This window comes from Tursiops truncatus, chromosome 2 (assembly GCF_011762595.2).
Source record: "Tursiops truncatus isolate mTurTru1 chromosome 2, mTurTru1.mat.Y, whole genome shotgun sequence".
NCBI lineage: Eukaryota > Metazoa > Chordata > Mammalia > Artiodactyla > Delphinidae > Tursiops > Tursiops truncatus.
The window spans coordinates 172,567,486-172,588,948 of NC_047035.1; the positions used below are offsets into that span (position 1 = coordinate 172,567,486).

General features: G+C 42.6%; 1 protein-coding gene across 1 annotated transcript in view; it reads left to right on the plus strand.

The window, feature by feature from the left end:
- CACNB2 (calcium voltage-gated channel auxiliary subunit beta 2) overlaps positions 1-21,463 on the plus strand; it is a 402,450-nt gene that overhangs the window by 356,758 nt on the left and 24,229 nt on the right. The window contains exons 4-9 of the mRNA XM_073801728.1: positions 1,783-1,905; positions 3,802-3,938; positions 7,557-7,633; positions 12,725-12,858; positions 16,550-16,630; positions 17,088-17,146. Coding sequence (XP_073657829.1) covers positions 1,783-1,905; positions 3,802-3,938; positions 7,557-7,633; positions 12,725-12,858; positions 16,550-16,630; positions 17,088-17,146 — 611 coding nt within the window. The remainder of the gene's footprint in view (positions 1-1,782; positions 1,906-3,801; positions 3,939-7,556; positions 7,634-12,724; positions 12,859-16,549; positions 16,631-17,087; positions 17,147-21,463) is intronic.

The window sequence follows — 21,463 nt, forward strand, 5'->3', positions numbered from 1 at the left end:
TTTTGGGATCAGAAACTCTCTTGAATAATGGATCAATATACTCAAGAAAATGCTATTTCTAGTAGTAAAACTGAGTCTGATTAAGACTGCATCTTATGGAAAAAGGCACCAACCTATACTGCTGCTTGCAGTTTAAAACGGCACAGCTCATCTGGGCAGTAGTTTGGAACAGAAGTTTAAAAGGTCTTGATGACCCATGGCTTGCTCATGCTAGCTCTGGGAATGTGTCCCCAGGAAAGAATTCTAAATAGAGGCTTTTCATACAGAGATTTTTCAAAGCAGAATATTTATCATAGTGAAAAAAATTTTAAACCTAGATGTCACCAGAAAGTGTTGAATGGTTGAGGTCATTTTCTAAATGGTAGATTTTTAAAAGTCTATCATCTGTTAAAACCAGATGCATGATAAGTGGCTCTGCCCTGTCTTCAAAATATGCCCTCAGTTATTTTTGTTAAAAATAGAGAATGATGCCCTAAAAAAAATAAATAAAAATTTTAAAAGTGTATCACCTGAAAAACTGTGTTAAGAATTGGGTAAAAATTGGGTACGAATTGGGTAAAATATTATGATTATAGCTGTGGGAATCAAAAATTTTTTTAATTTCAGGAAAAAATGGAAATACTATCACACAATCGAGAATTGTGTTTCAGTGGTAGAACTGTAGGCAACTTTTATTTCTATTTTTTTAAGTTTTGTATTTCCATATGAGGAGCAGCCCCTCTTACATTTTTAATAAAAAATCGTAAGGGATGCCCAGAAATGCATTTCGTGTCTTCAGTCCACTTCCTGCCTACTGTGCCCATGTCTAGAACCTGGTCCTCCTTTCCCACTCTACATGTTGTGGATGGATCTGAGTAACTCCGTGGCTCTTATGAGCTCAGTCCTCAACCCAGACAGTAGTCAGCTAGAATGCATTAACTCTGAAGATTCGGAAGTGAAGATGGGTTCTTTCTGTTCTAATTCCCTCTTGTCCTTCATGAGCAGTCCCGATGAAGAGCTCTTTGAATAGGAAGAACCTGCTCAGAAGAAATCCACATGCCCACAATGCGAAAGAAACACAATGCCAGTTAGAGCAATCCCTCTTTTCACCGTTTCTGAGTTTGCCTATTTTTTCACCTTGTGATTAAACAGGTGTTGCCTAGATAGAGGACAAATATGTATCTGTATATTTGCAAAGCATCAAATAATGAAGGATAGCTTAATGAACGTTATCATCTTTAGTGGCTGAGTGAACTCAAGGAGGAAAATAATAGAATAAAAGGTCATTGCTTTCACGATGCTCGGCCGCCATGAATACAGTGTTTGTGGTCATAAGATACATTCCGTGGTTCTTTCTTCATCCAAAACATTGTACCTTTTGGAATTATGCCATTTATTATTAATTAAAGTACATGTTTGGGGTGGAGATGGCAGTGGCTAAGTCTTTTTCACTGAAACACAAGAACTGGGCATTTCAATCCTGTGTCTTTTTCTTGATTTCCATTTGCTACAAGCTATTATGTTGTAAACTCCTATTTCAGTAGTTCCTCTTCACCTTCATTACTTGTTATGCTTTCAAAGAGCACAGTGGCCTTTTTCTAGTTCGGAAATGGGTAGTATAGCTGAGCGCTCGAAGGTTTGTAAATACTGATAAGCTGTTTTGTGATAAAGAACCAAAGTTGGGAAAAGCAACAACAGTGACAACAGTTATTCAGTGTGTGTTTGTACTTTGAGGGGGAAAGAGAGGGAATGCTGTTTTTTCTTTTTTTTCAATCTTTTTCTCCCTTCCTTTTCCCATTTTAGACAAAGCCCGTTGCATTTGCAGTCCGGACAAATGTCAGCTATAGTGCAGCCCATGAAGACGACGTCCCAGTGCCAGGCATGGCCATCTCATTCGAAGCAAAAGATTTTCTGCATGTTAAGGAAGTAAGGAGAATAATTGGAATTTCTATCCACATGATTTTTTTACCTTGAAGCATCATTTCTTACTTCTCATTGCTGTGAAATAGCATGGCGTGTAGCTGCGGTTGGATAACATACACGTGAAATCAGTGCCTCTCAAGCTTTTCTAATATAAATATAACCTTTTTAAAGAAGAAAAAAGTCACAGGCCTCTTGGAATAACCTCAAGGCTCCCCTGGGCTCTGTGACCCAGAAATTGAGAACCACTGGGGTAGATGATCCTTTTTTTATACTTAACCTGTACTTTTTGTGTTAAGGTTTAACCTTGACCGTGTGACATTTTTCCCTCGTGTCCCAAGTTTAACCATCTGGGGAGGGTTTAATAATAGTATCTAGAATTCATGATCTCTCCTGTCTGCTAGCAGGGTCTAAACTCAGGCCACTTTTGCCCATTCTCCTTCTTTGGTGGTAAATTTCTGCAGGGGAAGGGGGAACGGATGCAGTCACAGCCAACAAGGCAAGAACCAGATGTCGGGAACATCCCTTTTCCACCATACCAAAAGCCTCCACTTTTTGTTAACAGTGACTCAATCTGTAAACTGGAAAAATTCACTCTTAATTAAGGTTTATTTTGAGTCAACATTTATCAAGTGCCTGTTTTGCAGAACACTGTATGAAATGGCCAGAAATTCCCCTTACGTGTTCTAGGTGCGAGAGTCTGAGGTTTTCTTGAGCCTGCAGGAATTTACAATTGGAGCACTTCTAGCTGGGGGACGGCCTCTCCTAGGGAGCATTTGTAAAAAAATGTTTTATGCTTCTAAGGATTTTTTTTAAATTTTATTGAGGTATAGTTGATTTGCAATGTTGTGTTAATTTCTTCCATACAGCAAAGTGATTCCGTTATACACACATATATATATTCTTTGTAATATTCTTGGAGAGGGAGTAGGGGAGGGAAGGAATGGGAGTTTGGGATTAGCAGAGGCAAACTATCATATATAGGATGGAGCATATGCCGGTTTAACTGCTCAGGCACTAAAGGCTGTGAGCAAGCGGTGATAACTGCCAATGAAAAGAGACGAGAGAATGTAGAGCCTGCCATTTCTTTAACTTTTCAAAAGAGCTGTTATTTCTGTTTGGCCAGGAAGGGAAGACAGAAAATAATTTCTGAAGTATGGCATGCCTAGAATCTCACTTTACAGCAGGAAGTTAGATGAATCTAGGCTCTCATCCCCAAGGGCTGATGCTTAGAGAAGAAGGAAAAGAAAAACAGAGTGGCTACCCTTCTTTGAAATGTTCGAGAACAGGCTTGAAAACTACTTTTCAGCCGAGGGACATCAAACCGTATCCTAAAGATTTAGGACAGACAGTCCAGGCACAAGAGAGAAATGGCCGACATCCACGTAAGTGGAGAAGTCATTTGTGAACGCCAGACTGTGGTCATTACACACCTGTTTGCACAAAGGTAAATTTTGCTCTGACATCAGATATCTCATGTCGATGTCAATATTTCTCACTCACTCTTCATACTTCTAATTAATCTGATTATATAAGAGGAGGACCTCTGTAACACTCCCTAGTTCCTGCTAGTCTCTTGTCAGGAAGACCCGTTCATCTTTGAACAAGAAGAGTTTATCCTACTCATGGTGCCAGCAGCTGCAGTGGAATTCAGGAAGGTCTCGAGGCCAGGAGAGTGAAGGCAGAGTCAGGCGGGAGAGGGATTGTCGAGCTCCCGGAAAATACTTTGCTCTTAGCACACACTCAACACGGGAACAGGGTTTCCTGACTTGCGATATTTGAGTTCGCTGTCACTGCCACCATACTTATCTCCAGTGAAAATGGTCAATGGGGAAGGAAAAGGATGTGAAGATTTGTTTAACTTCTGCGCACTGATTTTGACAATTCTGATTTTCCGTTCAGAAATTTAACAATGACTGGTGGATAGGGCGATTGGTTAAAGAAGGCTGTGAAATCGGATTCGTTCCAAGCCCAGTCAAGCTCGAGAATACGAGGCTGCAGCATGAACAGAGGGCCAAGCAAGGGAGGTTCTACTCCAGGTAGGAGCAAAGCACCAAGTGCTCGCGTCAGAGTCCAGACTGTACTGTCATGCGTGTACTGTCAGTTGCCGGATTCTACAGTCTTTGTTATGCGTTCAAAAGCAGACTGGTGAGAGCATCACAAATCCTGCATTTAAAACACTTCATCCAGCCTCTCATTTTCATCCCCTTCTGGAGAGAGTCAAATTAAGTATGACCATGAATGAAAAGAGCTAAGGTCATAGAGTATTAAATTCAGGCTTCAGTGCAGAGGAAATTCTGAAGTTTAATCTTTTGCTGAACATACCCTGGCATGGAGCAATCCCGGTGACTAATCCCAGTGTCCGCAGCCGCCTGGCATGGCCGGAAGACGTTTCAGAAATGACCGTCTCAGATTTCAGCAAAGAGCAGCTCTCGTGGTCTTTTAATTTCATTTTCACTTAAGAAACTCAATTTTCAGTTCTGCCCCACTGCTCAACACTTAAAGGGAAACTCAGTAAATTGTCACTGGAGGTACCAATTAGATGAGTTATGTAATAGGCTGGGCCAATTGATTTTTTCCCTAGAATTCTTGAGATTGTTTGCCCCTCGCTAGAATCATTAGAAGGGCTCCTCACATATGGAGTGAATATTAAATTGAGCCCCCCGCAGACAAGTCCAAGAACATGGTTTGCTTTTCCCTGTGAAAGGGTGTGTTACTGGCAAGTCTTTTCTTTAATGTGAATAGCTAGGCTTCTGTTTTCTGAAGCTTACATCTTATTTTTTCCCATAGTGATGCAAAATCCTTTGTCAATGACCATATATCAGTGTTAGCAAGAATTTTTCCAAGTGCCCACAAACAAGTCAAATAGAAGATGCGGGCTTCCCTGGTGGCGCAGTGGTTGAGAGTCCGCCTGCCAATGCAGGGGACACGGGCTCGTGCCCCGGTCCGGGAAGATCCCACATGCCGCGGAGCGGCTGGGCCCGTGAGCCATGGCCGCTGAGCCTGTGCGTCCGGAGCCTGTGCTCCACAACAGGAGAGGCCACAGCAGTGAGAGGCCCGCGTACCCCAAAAAAAAAAAAAAAAAAAAAAGATGCTTTGTGGTTTGGAACATCCATCTTCATTCACTAGTATTTTATAATTCTCAGGCTCTTTTAGTTCAGGTGGATTCTTCCCTTTTTCAAGACCTCTAGCCCATATTTGACTTTTATTAATCCCTGGGTTACTGGGGACCCTCAGACTGTGAATGCATTTGGTCATATAAAAGTAGATTCGTGTAGATATACAAAGCCGGGCATCTTTCTTGTAGGACGTTGAAGATCTGATGCCATTTTTTTGATTTCTAGTCTTGTATTAGCTTTATTGTATCTTTTTCTATTCTCTGTATTGAGAATGGTTTCTTAATGCTAGTTAATACAATCTTTCTCTGCTTCTTCATATACAAACTGAGAAAGGAAAACTACTTCTCAAGGAGTAGGATGGGAGACATTTTGCCAAATTGTTAAGAAGGTAGGGTTTCCTTTGCCTCCCAGCTGGGGATCCCTGGTCTAGCCATTAGCGATCAGCTCAGCTTTATAAGAACCTACAGGAATGGTAGGTATTTGGGCCTCGTCTTCGCAGATGAGGAAACAGGCTGAGAGAATTTAGGGAACTTGACCAAGGTTGCACAGCAAGTAAGGTAGAATCAGGATGTAACCAAAATCCATCTGTCTGTAGCTTGACTTCAGAGGCCTATGTGCTGTGAAATCGTGCAACCAGGGCCTGTCCAGGCAAGCACAGAACGAATCGTTATTATTATTGCCGTCTGTTCTTATCTACTGTATTAGCTGTGTTATTTTGCTATTGCATTTTTTCCTTAAAGAACTATAAATTATCTGTATTTGAGTAGTGTAACACCTCATACCTGTTCTAAGGAACTCATTTACGTTTCCTATAACCATATTCATTTTCCTTTGATTTTTCTGGATTTTATTTTGTCCTGTCTCTTTACCTAAGCTTTTGCCCAAGTAGGTGAAAATACCTCTTCTTGTTTTCAGAGGTTCTTACATCTGTCTCCAAACATTTTCAATACACTTATGTTTTGAGGGCATAACTTTCAGGCAGTATTATAAAACTCAGAATTCAGCAGTATTATAAAACTCAGATGTGTAAATTATAAAAAAAATCAGCAGAAATCAAAGGCAGTAGAATTGGAGAACAGCTCAAGAACGTAGCATTTTTATAGAATTAAACATGAAGGGCAAATTTGCATTCTGAACATTTTAACTCTTTGCAGTGTTTGTCACAATTTTACACAATTCAAATAATACTTTGACTGTTACGGAAATTCGAAGCGAATGTAAAACAAACCCAAGTTTGAACTGGAATTAGACTTAGCAGTTTAAAAAAAGAAAAAAAAAACTTGTGGAAGAAAACGCGTTGGGCTTGGTAATGGGCATTCTTGCATAACTGCCAGAAATGGCTTCTCTAAATACCAGTTTTTATTACTTTTACATATCATCTGGTATCCTTATTAAACGTGCTGGGATATCTTTTAAGAACCTGAAAAAGATACAGAGGCCTCCTGGTCTTGCTTAAAGCTTTTGATGTTTGTCTTTTTTACACATTAAAATGCCAGAATGGTAGCAATAAAATTCAGCCTGTCACTGGTATTTTAGTGGAACTTATATTTTCATACTAATATTCATGAAATAGTAAATCCATGTAAATATTTACAGAATATTAATTATCACCCTTGGATGCATAGACACTGTAGCGGATTCTTTCCACTAGACCCTGGCTTGGCTATGACAATAAACATTTGGCCATGAGACTGTCTTGCTGAAATTCCATGTCACTCTTTTAAAATGTTCCTTTCTATCCACCTCTGTGAAGGGGCCGTGTGGTGTATTATTTAGCATGCTGGCCACTGGTAAAAACATAAATGCCACCGTTCTAATATTAACCCCAAAGTTTCTAAGACACTAAGGCGTGTCTTGGATTCATGATAGAATTTGGTAGTTCTGAAGTATACACTGTTCAGATGGTTCCTAAATGAACCAAGCTGAATCCTCCACGTTTAGCCATGCTTGCGGAATGTTCCAGATACACTCTGAGGGTTAAATCATAGAACACTTTCTCGTGTTCCCCCGTGTGTCTTTTAAAGGTTGGCAGGTTTTAGCATAGCTGTGTTGTTGGGGATTTTTTTAATAGGTTGCTTGTAAAAACTTGAATACGTTCCATCTTGGTACACTAAAAAAGAAGCCAGCTAAGACAAAGGAGCAGAAACCCAACAAGAATTAAACAAGACGTTTGGCTGTTAGCCTGCAGGTTTGCACACTGCTTCCAAGTCTTGAAAATAAGAAGCAGAGGAAATCTTTGCTCTTATCTGTCTGGGATCCTGGCAGAGAATTTGAGGACTGCAGCAAGTACCCAAGTTTTCTTCCATTCTCTCAGGGCCTTTTCAAATTAATCCCTGAATTTGCAACAGAGACCTTGACACGGCTATGTCGAGCACTCTAGGAGTCTCCACTGGGAAATTACTCTTTGCCTCCTTGGAGGCAAGACAGATTTAAAGTTCAATAAAAACATAATGAGTAAATCATGTTTATTGAGCATTACAGATGTTTTAATCTCCGAAATAAGTGTCAGTTGTAATATAAATTTTTGCTTTACTCCAGTAAATCAGGAGGAAATTCATCATCCAGTTTGGGTGACATAGTACCTAGTTCCAGAAAATCTACACCTCCGTCATCTGGTAAGTAGGTAGTAAGTGCTGAACGGTACATACTGCATCTCATGCTTTCCTCCGTCTTTACCTAGTTGTGTGAGTTTCCATAGACTGAATCACTAGGTTAACCCTTGAGGTGTTCAGAGGGATCAGAAATGAGTGTGGCCACCTGGAGTTAGGGACCATTGGGGCAACTTTCTTTCTGGCTTTGAAAGAAAAGAAACGGTGTCAGTGTGTTCACTGCTTAGATGATCAAAGTGGTGAGCGGATTTGACTTTCTAGCCCTGACCACCACCATGGTCCCCGGCAGTGTCATGGGCAGTAAATGGATGAAAGTCCACTACAGCCACGCTGGTAGGAAGAGTGAGTACTGTTTTCTTTCCAAAGTGCTGAAGAAGGACACCAACATACATGTGAATTTCAGATAAACAATGAATCATACTTTTAGTAGAAGTCAATATTGTACCAGACATACTTGAAAAATTTTTCATCGTCTAGCTGAAATTCATTAACTGAATTTGTATTTGCTCAATCTGGCAACTCTGCCATTCCGTGTTGAACTTGGAGTTCTATGTACACAGGAGACGAATTGGTCAAATTGGATGAAAACCCATGATCAGAGTCTTCGTTCGCTAAGAGGTGCAATTGAGAGCCAGAGTAACGTGATAAGGGGTGGCCAGTGGAGCTTTTGTGGATTTCTAGGAAGCTGGAAGTGGGACGAGGTCAAAGACAGAGAAGCACGCATCCGTGGAGAAGTCTAGGAACAACGTAGTTGCACTCTGACTGCCTCAAGAGCAGGACCCCCCTCGTTGCTGACGATCATGCCTTGTTCCTGGATGCGGGCAGCTTTCAGAGACGATGCCGGGCTTCTTAGGAAAAACTAGAGGACTTGTTGAGCGAGCAAAATCTGAGCGCAGTCAGAAATAATTTTAGAAGGTGTACTGATTTCCAAAACCAGGTACTGACAACGAGCAATAATTCTAAGTTGCCCCAAACTAAGTCAAATGATATGTTTGAAAGGAAGCATCGAAATCCTTTAGGTACGGTGTGAGGTTGGTGTCTTCTCTTGATGGTGGCTGAGTAGATGTTCCCTGAGTGCCCAGGCGACAGGGGGCTTATCTATGCCCTTTCTCCAATGGGTGGAGTTGCAGGGATTATGATACAAACCTTAGACTCTTCCTCTGTGTCTTCAAAACTGTCCCGGAGAGTCCTGAGGACGGTCACGAGGCTCCAGAAATGGGAAAACGCCAGTTCACATTGTGATAAAGTGGCAGCTCTGGCCCCAGACTGTCAACCCCACTTCCGTCAACCGGGAGGGGTTTTCCATTCCCTGTAACCGAAATGTAGCCTTCTCACCGTTTCGGCCACATCACGAGACCTGGCACGTGCTTCCTGAAGAATAATGAGTCAGTGTGTCTGGAAAATAACATTTCATTTTTGTAGCCAGATGTTAGGCATTCCTAAGCATCAAGTTCAATTAAGAGTTTCATATAATACAGATGATTTTTTTATTCAGTGTCCTGAGATCAACCATAGTGGAAAAGAATATAAAAGAGAATATATATATATGTTATATATATATATATATATATATATATGTATTATATATATATGTATAATGGAATCACTTTGCTGTACAGCAGAAATTAACGCAACATAGTAAGCCAACTATACTTCAGTTTAAAAAAAGACAAGTTAACTACGAAGTATGTTCTTTAAAACACGGATAATTTTTGTTTTCGGAAAACAATCTCTCCATCATCTTGGCCTTACAATGTGGAAGTGTTGACATGGTAAAAAAAATTAAAACCACAGTGTAAAGATAAAAAAGAGATTGTAAACTTCACTCCCTGAGTTTTATACAGAGACAGGACTTTGGAATCACTTTTCTGAATCCCAAGAGTAGAAAACACTGTGACTAAGTGAACAGGAAATTTTAACCAACTGCAAAATGTATAATGGGTCCATCAGGCTCCTGCTATAACTTTCGTATCAATACTACAACTTACTTAACTGAAGACATCAGAAAATTCTACAGAGAGAGTCTTCCACCCCGCCTGCAGGGAACCCTGCCTAATCTATCAAATGTCGATAGGTCCCCTATCATCATCGTCATCTTTGTTACCCGAGGCCCTACCTACAATTCACCTCACTCATTGCGAGACTAAAGAACAGAAGCCTTTGCCCAGAGGAAATATAACTGGAGGTTCTCCAGGATGTGGAAAAGGAAAAATTTCCACCTCACCCCTGGGGAATGAGGTAGTAGTTGGTTGCACAGCGTGTACCCCATACCTACACATGTGTGTCCGCACCCTCTGCCCCAGCGTGCCACTCAACTCGACCCAACTGTCTAAGATTACATCTAAATTTAGAGTTCAAGAAATGTTCCCAAGGGTCTCTGCCCAAATAAATAAATAATTTTTAAACTAAAGCGTGCTAGTGAAGAAAAGAAGCTATTTTTTAAAGGAAGCGGTTTTTCCCAAGTAAATACTAAGGTTTGCCAAGGTATGCCAATGCAAGTATGAAATGAGAAAGGGGAACATCTCACCTCTCTCAGCACGAGGAGAACCATCTGAACCTAATAAAGTATATACAGAACTATGAAAAGAGTTGAAGGCGCCCCTTAACGCACAGTACATTTCTTTAACGTGTCCTGAAGGTAGCCAAGTGTTTTAGGATTCTGCGTCTCAGGACAAACCCAGATGCTTTTAGATTTCAGTTAACCAAAATCAGGACTAGTAGATGGCAAAGTCCTCAATCTAGGATTTTGAGCCCTTGTGTCCAAATACAGGTAAATTTCAAACCTGACTCAGGCTATGTGAGGGGGCAGCCGAATATCTGGGCAATGGTACAGCTCACCTTTTTACACGTTTCCACTCTTCCTTTAAATCAAAAACCCAATGGACAGATCATAAAATTCAGTTCACGAACTTTGCCATCCCAGGGTCCTGTCAACAGTGACAGGCCATTAGGTATCCTCAGTTTCAGAGAGGCTCTCAAGGGGACTGTCCCTTGAATGTGGCCTTTATCAGCCCCGTAAAAGACTAGAAAGGTAGGAGCATATGGGAATTGAGCGCCAGAAGGGAAGCTTATTTGGTTTGACTTAAGGCATACTATAGGGATAATGAAAAACTGAGCCAGATCCTCTCCGTCTCACCCAGGAAGACGTGAATAACATGCTCCCTAAATTGAGATGCAGGGAAAAGCATCATCGGGTGGTATGCAAGTCAGCATCAGTTCAAACCACTAGGCACATTTCATAACGTTTCCATTCTACAACACGTGCGGAACCTCTTAGCTTATGCAAAGGCATAGATGGGGCAAAGAGAAAGGCATACCTACTAGGTATGCCTGACTATATACCTGAAATTAACTCATTGTGTTATGACTGTCACTGGAGAAAGAGCATTCTTACCTCATCTTCATGCAAGCAAGAGCTGACATTTGCAACGCTGTGCTAACGATGTCAGGTGTTCGCTCCATCCTAGAGATTCGACCTAATCAAATGCAGAGGAACAATTCAACAGGAGAGCCTAGTTTTCGAAAGGCTGAGTGAATCATCTAATATCTGTAATAACTTCAACACTGAAAAATAACGTGATGCCTGTCAGATGATCTCCAGTCATTTGGAAAGGTTCCAGGTGGCTGTCAGGAGCACCAGGGCAGCTTATGTTTCACAGGGAATGGAAGCTAAGGTTTTGCAACACTGAGCCGTCCGTCCTTTCGCAATAGTAATTTTGGTCCTTACGTCTGAATGTACTGTGGTTTTTGTTAAGAGAGCTACATGTGTGATATGATGCTGTCCCGGGGCGAGTCGATTTCTTCCTCTCTTCTTCTACGTGACCTCACCTAAAGGACACAATAACTTCCTAGTGAGCTCAGCTCTGTAATATCTTCCTGAATCCTGACGCTGAGGACACGAGCCCACCTGGGAAGCTTAGGCAATTGGATGAGGGTACCGGGATTGTGGCGGGACCTCGGCCGGAGAGTCGTACAGCATCACAGAGGCAGAAGAGCTAGATTCCAAGTTTTCACCAAAAACAAGTCCCTTCAACTCTGAGAATTTCTTTTCGATCTTGAAAAGCAAGAGAGTTGCAGTTGATTTTCTCAAATGCCTTCCAGCTCTGATTCCACCAAGGATCGAATTCGCGCGTGATCGCGCGTGGATGCACAGTATAAACGTCACAGTGAGATGCTGGATCTTTTTTCACTGGAGACTTAATTCTCCAGGGCTCTGTTTTCAGGACCCGAGAGTTATAAAGTTGAAAACATGTGGAACCACAGATCGAAACCCCTCATTCTCCAGATGAGGAGGTCGGTGGCATATTCTCTCGGGTCTGCCTGCCCTTCTGCATCTGCCTCTCATGTAAATCCAGTGAGTTTATATCAAATCATCGGGAGGCGCCGATCATTGTATCATTGTATGAGATTCATTTCATTTGGACATCATTGGATCCAGGGGTTTCCAATTAGTCTTCAATCAGGCCTGCCTCGGGGGTGCTCACATCATCTGAAATCATTTTAATCTGGTCCATCCTGGTCCCTCCAGAATCATTTGCCTTGTGTATAACTTCTTTGTGTTGCTGGGTTTAGGATTTTCTATTCTCTCTTTCCCTCAAGTGCCTGTTGTGATTTCGGTGAACCTTTTCACACTGCCCTTATTTTCACACAAAACCAAGCGCAATAAGATATCAGAGGCACAATGTGATAAAGGTTTCCCATGTAGTTGCTGGTTATCTGAAAGCTGCTTTAAGCTCTGGGAAGAAGTGAAGGTGTTCTGTCCTGTTACTCATAGACAGTTGATTTGGAAAATATCATAGTATATTTGAAACAAAACTACAAATTAAAAACTTGTTTCTCTGAAAAATCTTACTCGAGAGATGTAGCGTGAAACTGATGTGTCCAAGCACACAGATATTATGAGAGCATCTTTCTGTTTGATTTGATTACATTCTTCATGTGCTTTACCTTGAAATTGTACTTTGTTTACTGTGCTGAGCACTCATGATAGATCTTTGACTGTGGTTAGTTTTGTTTGCTTTTCGTTTTATTTTTTTGATAACCGATTTTTCCTCTCCTGTCTACCTGATGATTTTTGAATTGTTTGTCTGTATATAGCTATAGACATAGATGCTACTGGCTTAGATGCAGAAGACAATGATATTCCAGCAAACCACCGCTCCCCTAAACCCAGTGCAAACAGTGTAACGTCACCCCACTCCAAAGAGAAAAGAATGCCCTTCTTTAAGAAGGTAACATGAACTTCCAAGCTTGCGTCTGTCCACGTGCCCAACTGCACTACGTCACATTTCTAGTCCTGTGGACTGTCTGCGTCCTTGATAAAGCCAATAACATGCATGCTTTGTTATTCTTTGTTTCTTTTCCATGCTGCTGTAGCTAAGCAGAAGCAGAAATCGGTAAGTTCACATTGACATAAGCTGTGTTTATCCTGCCCCTGGCATCATTAGCATTCAATCCCACAGTTTTATTCGATACAATCAGTTCTGTCCTATGAAAAGAACCTATCAAGCCGCTAACTGAGTCCATGCATTTCCAACCAACTAAATTCGGTGAGTGACCTGTGAAATCACCATTGCAGTACTTAGCCTTTTTGATGGAATAATATCTACCCCCCCAAGGGCATTCGTTCCAACATTCAAGGAACGTCAAACGCTGACAACTCCATGGAATGCACCTCTCCTGTGCATGCTTCTGTCTCTTTCTCTCTCTTCTGCAGAAATTTAACTGATAATCAAGCCTATTAAAACCATCATTATATTCTGGTTTAGGATACCCAGAGACATAGCTTGTACTAAAACATTTTTTTCAATTCTTCAATTTTTAATTTAGTCAGCATTTAAACTTCTGATCCACTAGGAGCAAAATCTGCCGATGAACAAGACCGGTGGGAAACTGCAGGCTTGTTTTGGCGGTTTACTCTGAGTTTCTCCTGTTGTCATGTGTAAACCCTCTCCCAGTGTTACTCAGACCTCAGCATCCCCCCGTCGGATGGCGGCACGGTGGCTGTGCGTGCGTAGAGCCTGTGCCGCTGGCCGACCAAGATGCTACCCAGTGATGTTTTTCGTCCCCTGACTGGAAACTAGGCTATTTCTGCGCCCCACTGATTCCAAAGTCTGCTTCCTCCAGCACATTTTGTAGCTCCAAAGCGTTATTTTCTAAGGATACCTCCCCTACCATCCCCTTCTTTCCTTCCCTTCTTTTACACGCCACTGCCCACCGCCTGCTGTGCTGTGCTGTCTTTTAGAGTTATTCTTTGTGACGTCAGCAAGTCCGGCACAACCTCTCATGACACTCAGGGGTGGAGTAGAATCTACTCCCCCTTCGACTGTCCACGCCCTGAGCTCTTCTCTGTGCACGAGGATTCTGCCCTGTGGAGGAACTCTGAGTCATCAGTGAGGTGTCCGATGCTGAACTGTGTTTCGTTTTATTTTTTAAGTAAATTATGGTTGCTTTCATCATGGAAGACCTAGCCACTCCAGGCACAGACTAAAACACCTGGATTTTTGTGTGAACACCGAAAGCCCCAGCTGGATGTCCATCCACGACAGTGGGTCCATGTCTCTGGTCCTGTCTTCTTGTCACGGCTAAAACGTGCAGCCAGGTGACTCAGTGTTCAGAGCAGCAGAAACCTAGAAACGCAGCCTTGCTCAGCTGCTCTGGGCTTTACAGAACAGCGACAGGAACGAAAACCACGTTCGCTGATAGGTTTTTGAAGTTTGCTGACTCTTAAATTCCAGAACTTGAAAAATGTTTATCGTAGTTCTTCCACTAAATAATTGGAACACATTACACTTAGCAGGAAAGGATAGATGAAAAGGATGGTGTCATGGTCCGTAGAGCACAGAGTACCAATATTCCATCAAATAAGGTCATTTCTGCTACCCTACTGATAAAAAGGCTGACTTAGCAGCACGGGCAACACTTTGCTAGTCGGCAGTCACAAATCAAAGGAACCCAAGACCCGTCCAATACTGGGCCACTGCATATTTAAAGACCTGAAATAAAATTTCTTGGGAGCTGTTCCTAAAGTGCGTGCAACTTATAACAGTGGAAAAGGTATTCTTAGACGGCATAGTTATAAGGACTTGGTTTCTAAACACTTTCAACATGATCTCAGGTGGTATAAATGCAGTAATTTCATGAATGGATTTGATGAATGAATTTAATGTAATCATTTCACGAATATGCTTATGATGCCTTCGGCACCGGTATTCATTCTTCTTATGTTACTGATGACGTGGTCAGCTTCGATGTAGAGTTCAGAAACCAAAAGAAACAACCTGAGATGCAACGATGAGATGATTTGCCACGTTTTAAGTTGCTTGTAGAGTGGTGCTTGCGTGGCATTTGTGCTGTCACTGTATTATGTTTGTCTTGGTTTTTTTTTTTTTCTTCTGTTTAAAAATGTCTTCCACCTTGATTGTGTCTATTAAAATTCACTTTGAAAAAAAAAGAAAAAAAAATTCACTTTGAACACTGAAGTTTTCAGCAGTAAAATCCGACAGCCCAGTCACAGTAATATTTTCTCGCCTTGGATTAGATTGTCTGTGACTCTTGGCAAAAGCTCAGATGGAACCTTTTGAATTTGAAATGCTTTTTCATCCCCTCCCCCTTCCCCCCAGTGAGTTAAATTCGATCAAAGTCAGAAAGTTCGTGAAGGGCCATTTTAAGCAACAGTGACATGTTCTGTCATGCGACAGCCTGGTACACTAATGACGTTCACATTTGCGATTTGTATCAAATTCTCCAAATAGTTTGGAGAAGATTTTTCTTTGGGTCTGTGTGATTCTTAAAATATATATTTTTTCAGACACTCCTCAATGCAGGAAGATTCCTGTCACCATGATTTGTTTATCCCAGTGTCTCAGGCCATAGCTCTTTCTTCTACATTAAAAAAAAAAAAAAAAAAGTCATTTTTGGGGTCACTTTAACATTTTCTGCTATTAAAATAGGGGATTTTAAGATTATCAAACAAATGAGTTATCTAATTTTTGGAAAAAGCTTTATTTTCGTTATTTTATTGGAAGCAGGAGAGCTGAAAATTGTTGCAAGTTTTAGAAATTGCTACAAAATTAGGTCCTCCCCCTGCTCTTCTAAAAAAGAAATAAATTATTGTGGGAGGGCATGAATTAGTTATGTAACAGAAACACCTCCTAAACAGTTCTTAAGAAGCATGTGAGATGTGCAAGATGACAATGAACCTTTTGAGGCCACGGAGGCCTGCTTGGATATATTATCTCACACACAGAAACCACCTTCCCTCCAAGGCACGTAAACCTTACATTTTGAGTGTTTAAGTTCCAAGGGATAGAAACCAAAAATCTAAAAATGTGAGTCCCTCAGCTGTGAATAGTGATCGTGATTCCCTCTACTGGAACAAGCATGCAGGCTCATCTAAACTCTCACAGCAAAACAGAAACTGTCAAGTATTTGGTAATGTTTTGAAATGAGGTTTTATCCAGGTAAGACCAACATCTAAGACCCAAATTCTTGTCCTTGTAATTAACCACGTGAGGTCTGATCACGCGACTCTTGAGAAAACTCCAATGCCACCTGAAAAGCAATATTAACCTCTAGTCAAGCCTAAGAGCACCTCTCCTGCATGAGGCATGTTTCTGTCCTACCAACTAGCTTCTGTTCAAAAGCGGCCCCTCCTGCTTTAGGAACGTGAGGAGCATTTTTTAAGGAGAGCCAGAAAACTGTAGAGAGCTCAGTCACTTCGAAACGTGAAGGAAATAAACCCACCCGGTCTTGGATTGGGTTTATTTAGAAAAAGAGGCAAGTGAAAAAAAAAAAAAAAAAGGAAGTGTCTGGAAAGGTAGTGCCTCGTATAGCAGAGTTGAGACAGAACAGTTTATACATAAAAGATTTGAGTTCCTTCTGCCTTTTAACCGTCTGAAGGCATCTCCTCTCTCTCTGCAGACAGAGCACACCCCTCCTTATGACGTGGTCCCTTCTATGCGACCTGTGGTCCTGGTGGGCCCCTCTCTGAAGGGGTACGAGGTAGGTAGCTGCCCTCGGGAGTACCCTGGACCTTGCATGCCGAACTGCTTTGCGACCCCACCTCCCTCTCCTGACTCTTGAACTTAGAAAAGAGCTGCGGCAGTAAAGCATGTTGTTCTCAAGCCACAGTGTACGTTGCTACCTGTCCTGTTCTATTTTGTTTTCTTGGCTGTCGCCTTGTGAGCTACAGTTGACTCAGTCTGGAGAGAGAGTATCAACTGGAGAGTGACTGAAACCCCTTGCGATGTCATTAATTGTCACTCCCAGAGTTAGTCTGGGGAACTTTGTCTTTTTGATTGTTACTGTATCAGAGCTCAGCGACGGAAAACAGGGGCGACCTCACATGCTACTTTTTCCCAATGGAAAGCCCAGGTTTTCAGACATTCTTAAGGGTAGTAAAATTGTTTTGTCATAATTAGTAATATTTTATTGTCTCTTATTGCTTACTCAATTGCAGGTCACAGATATGATGCAAAAGGCATTGTTCGATTTTTTAAAACACAGATTCGAAGGGCGGTGAGTATTTCAGAATTCTGGGTTTTGTGGATTTTTGTTGTGAAGATGATGAAACCTGGGTGGGACAGGCATGTGATCCCAAGAGGAAACTCACCTCTGAAGTCTCTGTGGTGACAGGAAGAAAGTTCCGTTCAGTTCGATCGGCTTCAGTCAATATTTGTCGTATTTGCTTGGCACCTCCTCAGCTCTCTGTTCTTACACCTGCATCCGTAAGCTGAACTTGGCCAAACCCCTGCTGACGAATCTCACCCTAAATTCATGATCAGCTGGCCCTCAACGCTGCCCAGAAATCATACCCTGTATGCCTCTTCCATGCACTTCTCTACTCTTCTAAAAGGCTTTCATACCACTTCCTCTCTCATCAAACCCTTCTCCTCTCGAGCTCTCCCGGGAATTTGCTTCCTATTTCATTGAGAAAACAGAGGCAAACAGAGGAGACGGTCCAAGCGATCCCACCACACACCTATCCCCCCTTGTGTATTTGCCTGAATGCTCCGCCTTTTCTCCTGTTACGGTGAGCAATGACCCCTACCTGGGTGCTAGGTCCCAGTTCCCCATCCCCACACCAACACAGCTATCACAGCCCTTCCCTCTCTCCTCGGCAGTATTTCTCCTTCTAATGGAAACACCATCAGCACATAAAAATGGAGTTGTTACCCCTTTGGCAAAATTTGACCTCATATGCCCCTCTAGCTGTCCCGTTTTCCTTCTTTTCTTTATAGCAACTCTCCTTGAACAAGTTGTGTGTACTTGCTCTCTCCTGAGTCTTTTGAACCTACTCCAGTTACCTCCCCATCACTTACCCCAAACTAGTCACGTCAGATCACCAGTGACCTTCACGTTGATAAATCCAGGAGGGGATCCTCAGCCCTCCTCCTAATCAACATGGCGGACTGCTCCATCCTCTTTTAAATACTTCATCTGCTTGGTTTCTAGAGCCATGCTTTTCTGGGTTTCTTCTATCTGACTAGCAGCTCCGTCGTCTCCTTGGCTGGCTCTTCCTCATCAGCTTGACATCTTGGAGAGCCCAGGGCTGTCCTCTGTCTTCTCTCCTCTATCCACACTCCCTCCTTTGGTGATTCCATTCGATGTCGGGCTTTTAAATAGCATTTCTTTGCTGGTCTCTCCTCTGAATCCCAGACCCATATGTCCTACTGTCTGTGCAACATCATCACTGAGGTGTCTGACACTGAGGTGTCTCATGGACTTCTCAAGTTTGACCTCCCAACTCCCCCCATCCCTGACCTGCCCCTTTCCGTCTTCCACCTTTCCATCCATACCTCTTCGTCTCTCAGTCCCAAGACCTTCCGCCCTGGAACATGGACTCGTCCTTGACTGTTCTTTTCCCCTTACGTTCCACATGCAAATGCTGTTGTCTGTCTCTTCAGAATATATCAAGAATCTCCCCACTTCTCATGCATCCTCTGCTATCCATTTGATCTGAGACACCATCGTCTCCTCCCGAGATTAGTGCAGTAAACAGCCTCCTAACTTGTATCCTTGCTCCGAGCTTTGCTTCCTTCAAGTCTGCTCTCAATTCACGACCCTGTCACACTGTGAGCTGGATCTCGTCACTCCCTTGTTCGGATCCGTCAGGTGGCTTCTCTTTCCCTCAGTGAAAATCAAAGTCCTTCCGGTGGCCTACACGGCCCTGTGTGGTCTGACCATCCACATCCCACCCGCTCCTTCTCTTTGACTGTATGTCGTACTCCACTTCCCTTTGCTCATGCTCTTCCTGCCTCTCACTTCCTTGCTGTCCTATGAGTGTTCCAGACAGTAGATGCATGCCCGCCTCGGGGCCTTTGCACTTGCAGCCCCTGTGCTAGGAACTTTCCCTCAGATATTCTCCTTGGTGTATGTGCGCGCACACACACACAAGCACACGTTCTCTCTTCCTTCCCTGACTTTTTCCCCGTAACTGTTTCATGAGTTTTATTTATTCATTTCCTTTGTTGTCATTCTCCCACAATTAGAATATAAGCTCCACGAGGGCAAGGGTTTTAGTCTGTTTTGTGAACGGTGGTCAGTTCTCAAGGCCTAGAACAGTCCTCAGCGTGAACAACGAATGGATGGGTGTTGAAAACACGTCTGCTGGAGGGATGCAGAGATGTGGAAGCCATTCACCGTGTCTGCCTGTGAGGAGCTCATGTGTAAACCATACACTGAGACCTTGAGCAGTAAAACATCAAGTGGATGAAAAGACACTGACTTAGGGATGTCAGCATCCAGGAAGGGTTTTTAAATGGTACCTAAGATTTTACCAGTGAGTTAGGAGGAGAAGGGCATGTCCAGTAGAGGGTCTAAAGTGTGTGCAGGCATGAAGGTGCATCCTGAACGCCACCTAGAGGTCTTCAGGTGAAGTCCCTAGGGTAGGGGGTGACCGGTAACAAAGCCGGGCCCATCTTTAGTGTGTCGTGTTAATCAGCTTGGACTTAATCCAGCCCTTTGCCTCTCCATCCCTTCAGCAGATACTTCTTGAGCATATTCTATGAGCCAAGCATCGTGAGACGCAAAATCAGACGACAGCCTTGGCTTCGTGGAGTTTACTTAGGGTCTATTGAAAGGAAGCCTTGAATCGAATAACCAGTGGGCACCATAGTAAAGGTTAAGCCAACTTCTGAAGCACCAAAGATAGGACTGGAGTCTAACATGGAAACTTCCAAATTTAAACTAAGAATAGCTTAGCAGGGACCTGGGAGCACAGAGAGCGAGGGTATGCTTCTGTATTTTTAATGAGACAAGTTGGGTGCCTCTCTTCTCCACATTCCCTTTCTTCTCCAACCTGACAGTTACAAGGACAGTAGATGGAATCTATAGGTTGCACTGTTCTTTTAGATTTCTCAGTTGAATACTCCCTTCCTTGACCACACAGGCTCCTACACGTGTTTCTGATTTATATTGACTTCTGGTCATGAGGTAGGAGATAGACAGGCCCTAGGCTGAGCAGCTGCAATTGGTTGCCCGCTGCCCTCTGACAGACCAAAGATGGGCACAAGCAAGATGACTGGCCAGAGACAACCCAGAAAACTGCCCCCATATAAGCGACCTCAGCCACCCCAGTTGCACACAGCTCACGGCCAGTTTGCCCGTGTGCTCTTCCACACGTACTTTGCTTCTAATAAACACTGTCTCTTTGCTGAATTCTTTCTTCAGAGAAGACAAGAACCAAAGTCCTTCTTCCAGCTGTTCCACAGTGGGAGTCAGGAGGGGAGGCGGGCAAAGAGGGCAACTTTTATAGCAGGATAAGTATTGTTAGTCATCAAGCAAAGGACGGACAGAGATAGAAAACAAAAAGTAGAATCTATGTTTCAAGAAAAAAATAGAATCTATGTTTCAATAAAAGACTTTAGAATCAAAGTCTGCCTACCCAAAGGCTCCTAATTGGATACTTTGGTTTTTCATAACTTTATGAAATATAATTTATTTCAGGCCAGGAAACACAGCTTGGTCCTTGGCTTGATCCAAGGCCATCAGGCTCTGGCCACGTATGAAAGGCATACCTCTAATCGGGCCCATGTAGAGCCTCCCCCTCTTTATTCTTGACTTTGTCATTTATCACCATTTGGAATTGTCTACACGAGCGTGCTGACCCAGAAAATTCTGCTAGAATAGGCACTTTGCTTTCCGTGCCTGAGTTAACCTACTGCCCTTTTCTAAATGCCGAAGATGGGGAAGTGAGGTGGGGTGTCCTGACTTACCACTTCTATTTCAACCTAAGTTTTGAACTTGGAAGATAGATTCCAGCCATAGGGTGTATCTTGGACCCATGTTCTAAAGTATCAGCCATCCAGATTGATTTCATTTAAGAAACAAACAAAGGCAATATCCCAATGTTGTATCCGTCTTCTGTTTCTGGCCAGAAGTAATTTCCATATGGCTTTATGGGTGGATCTGCCCTGGCTCATCTGATCTCATAAAACTGGGGTTCAACACTCTAGACCTGTGATCACCAAATAAAGACCCTCAAAGGAAGCAACAGGGTCCATAAGGGAGAATTTCAAAAAGCCGTGCAAAACTTTAACTCTTTTATTCAAGGCAAGACACGCAGAGTTACTGAATCATTCGGTGTCTGCTTTTGGTCACCAGACAGCAGCAGAGGGTGGAAATTCATCCCAGGTATCAGGTGTGTCTAATTCTAAATAGACCTGTAATTCTAGAAGGGAAAAGTGAATGACTCCTGAATTATCTATTAAATAAACAAAATTTATTTTTTTTTTAAAAATGTAAAGCCCAAGAGGGAGAAAATAGGAAAGGAAGGGCTGAGGATGAAAAGATTCTTGACAGGAATTCTTTTCCATCTGAAACCCGGTTAGGTTC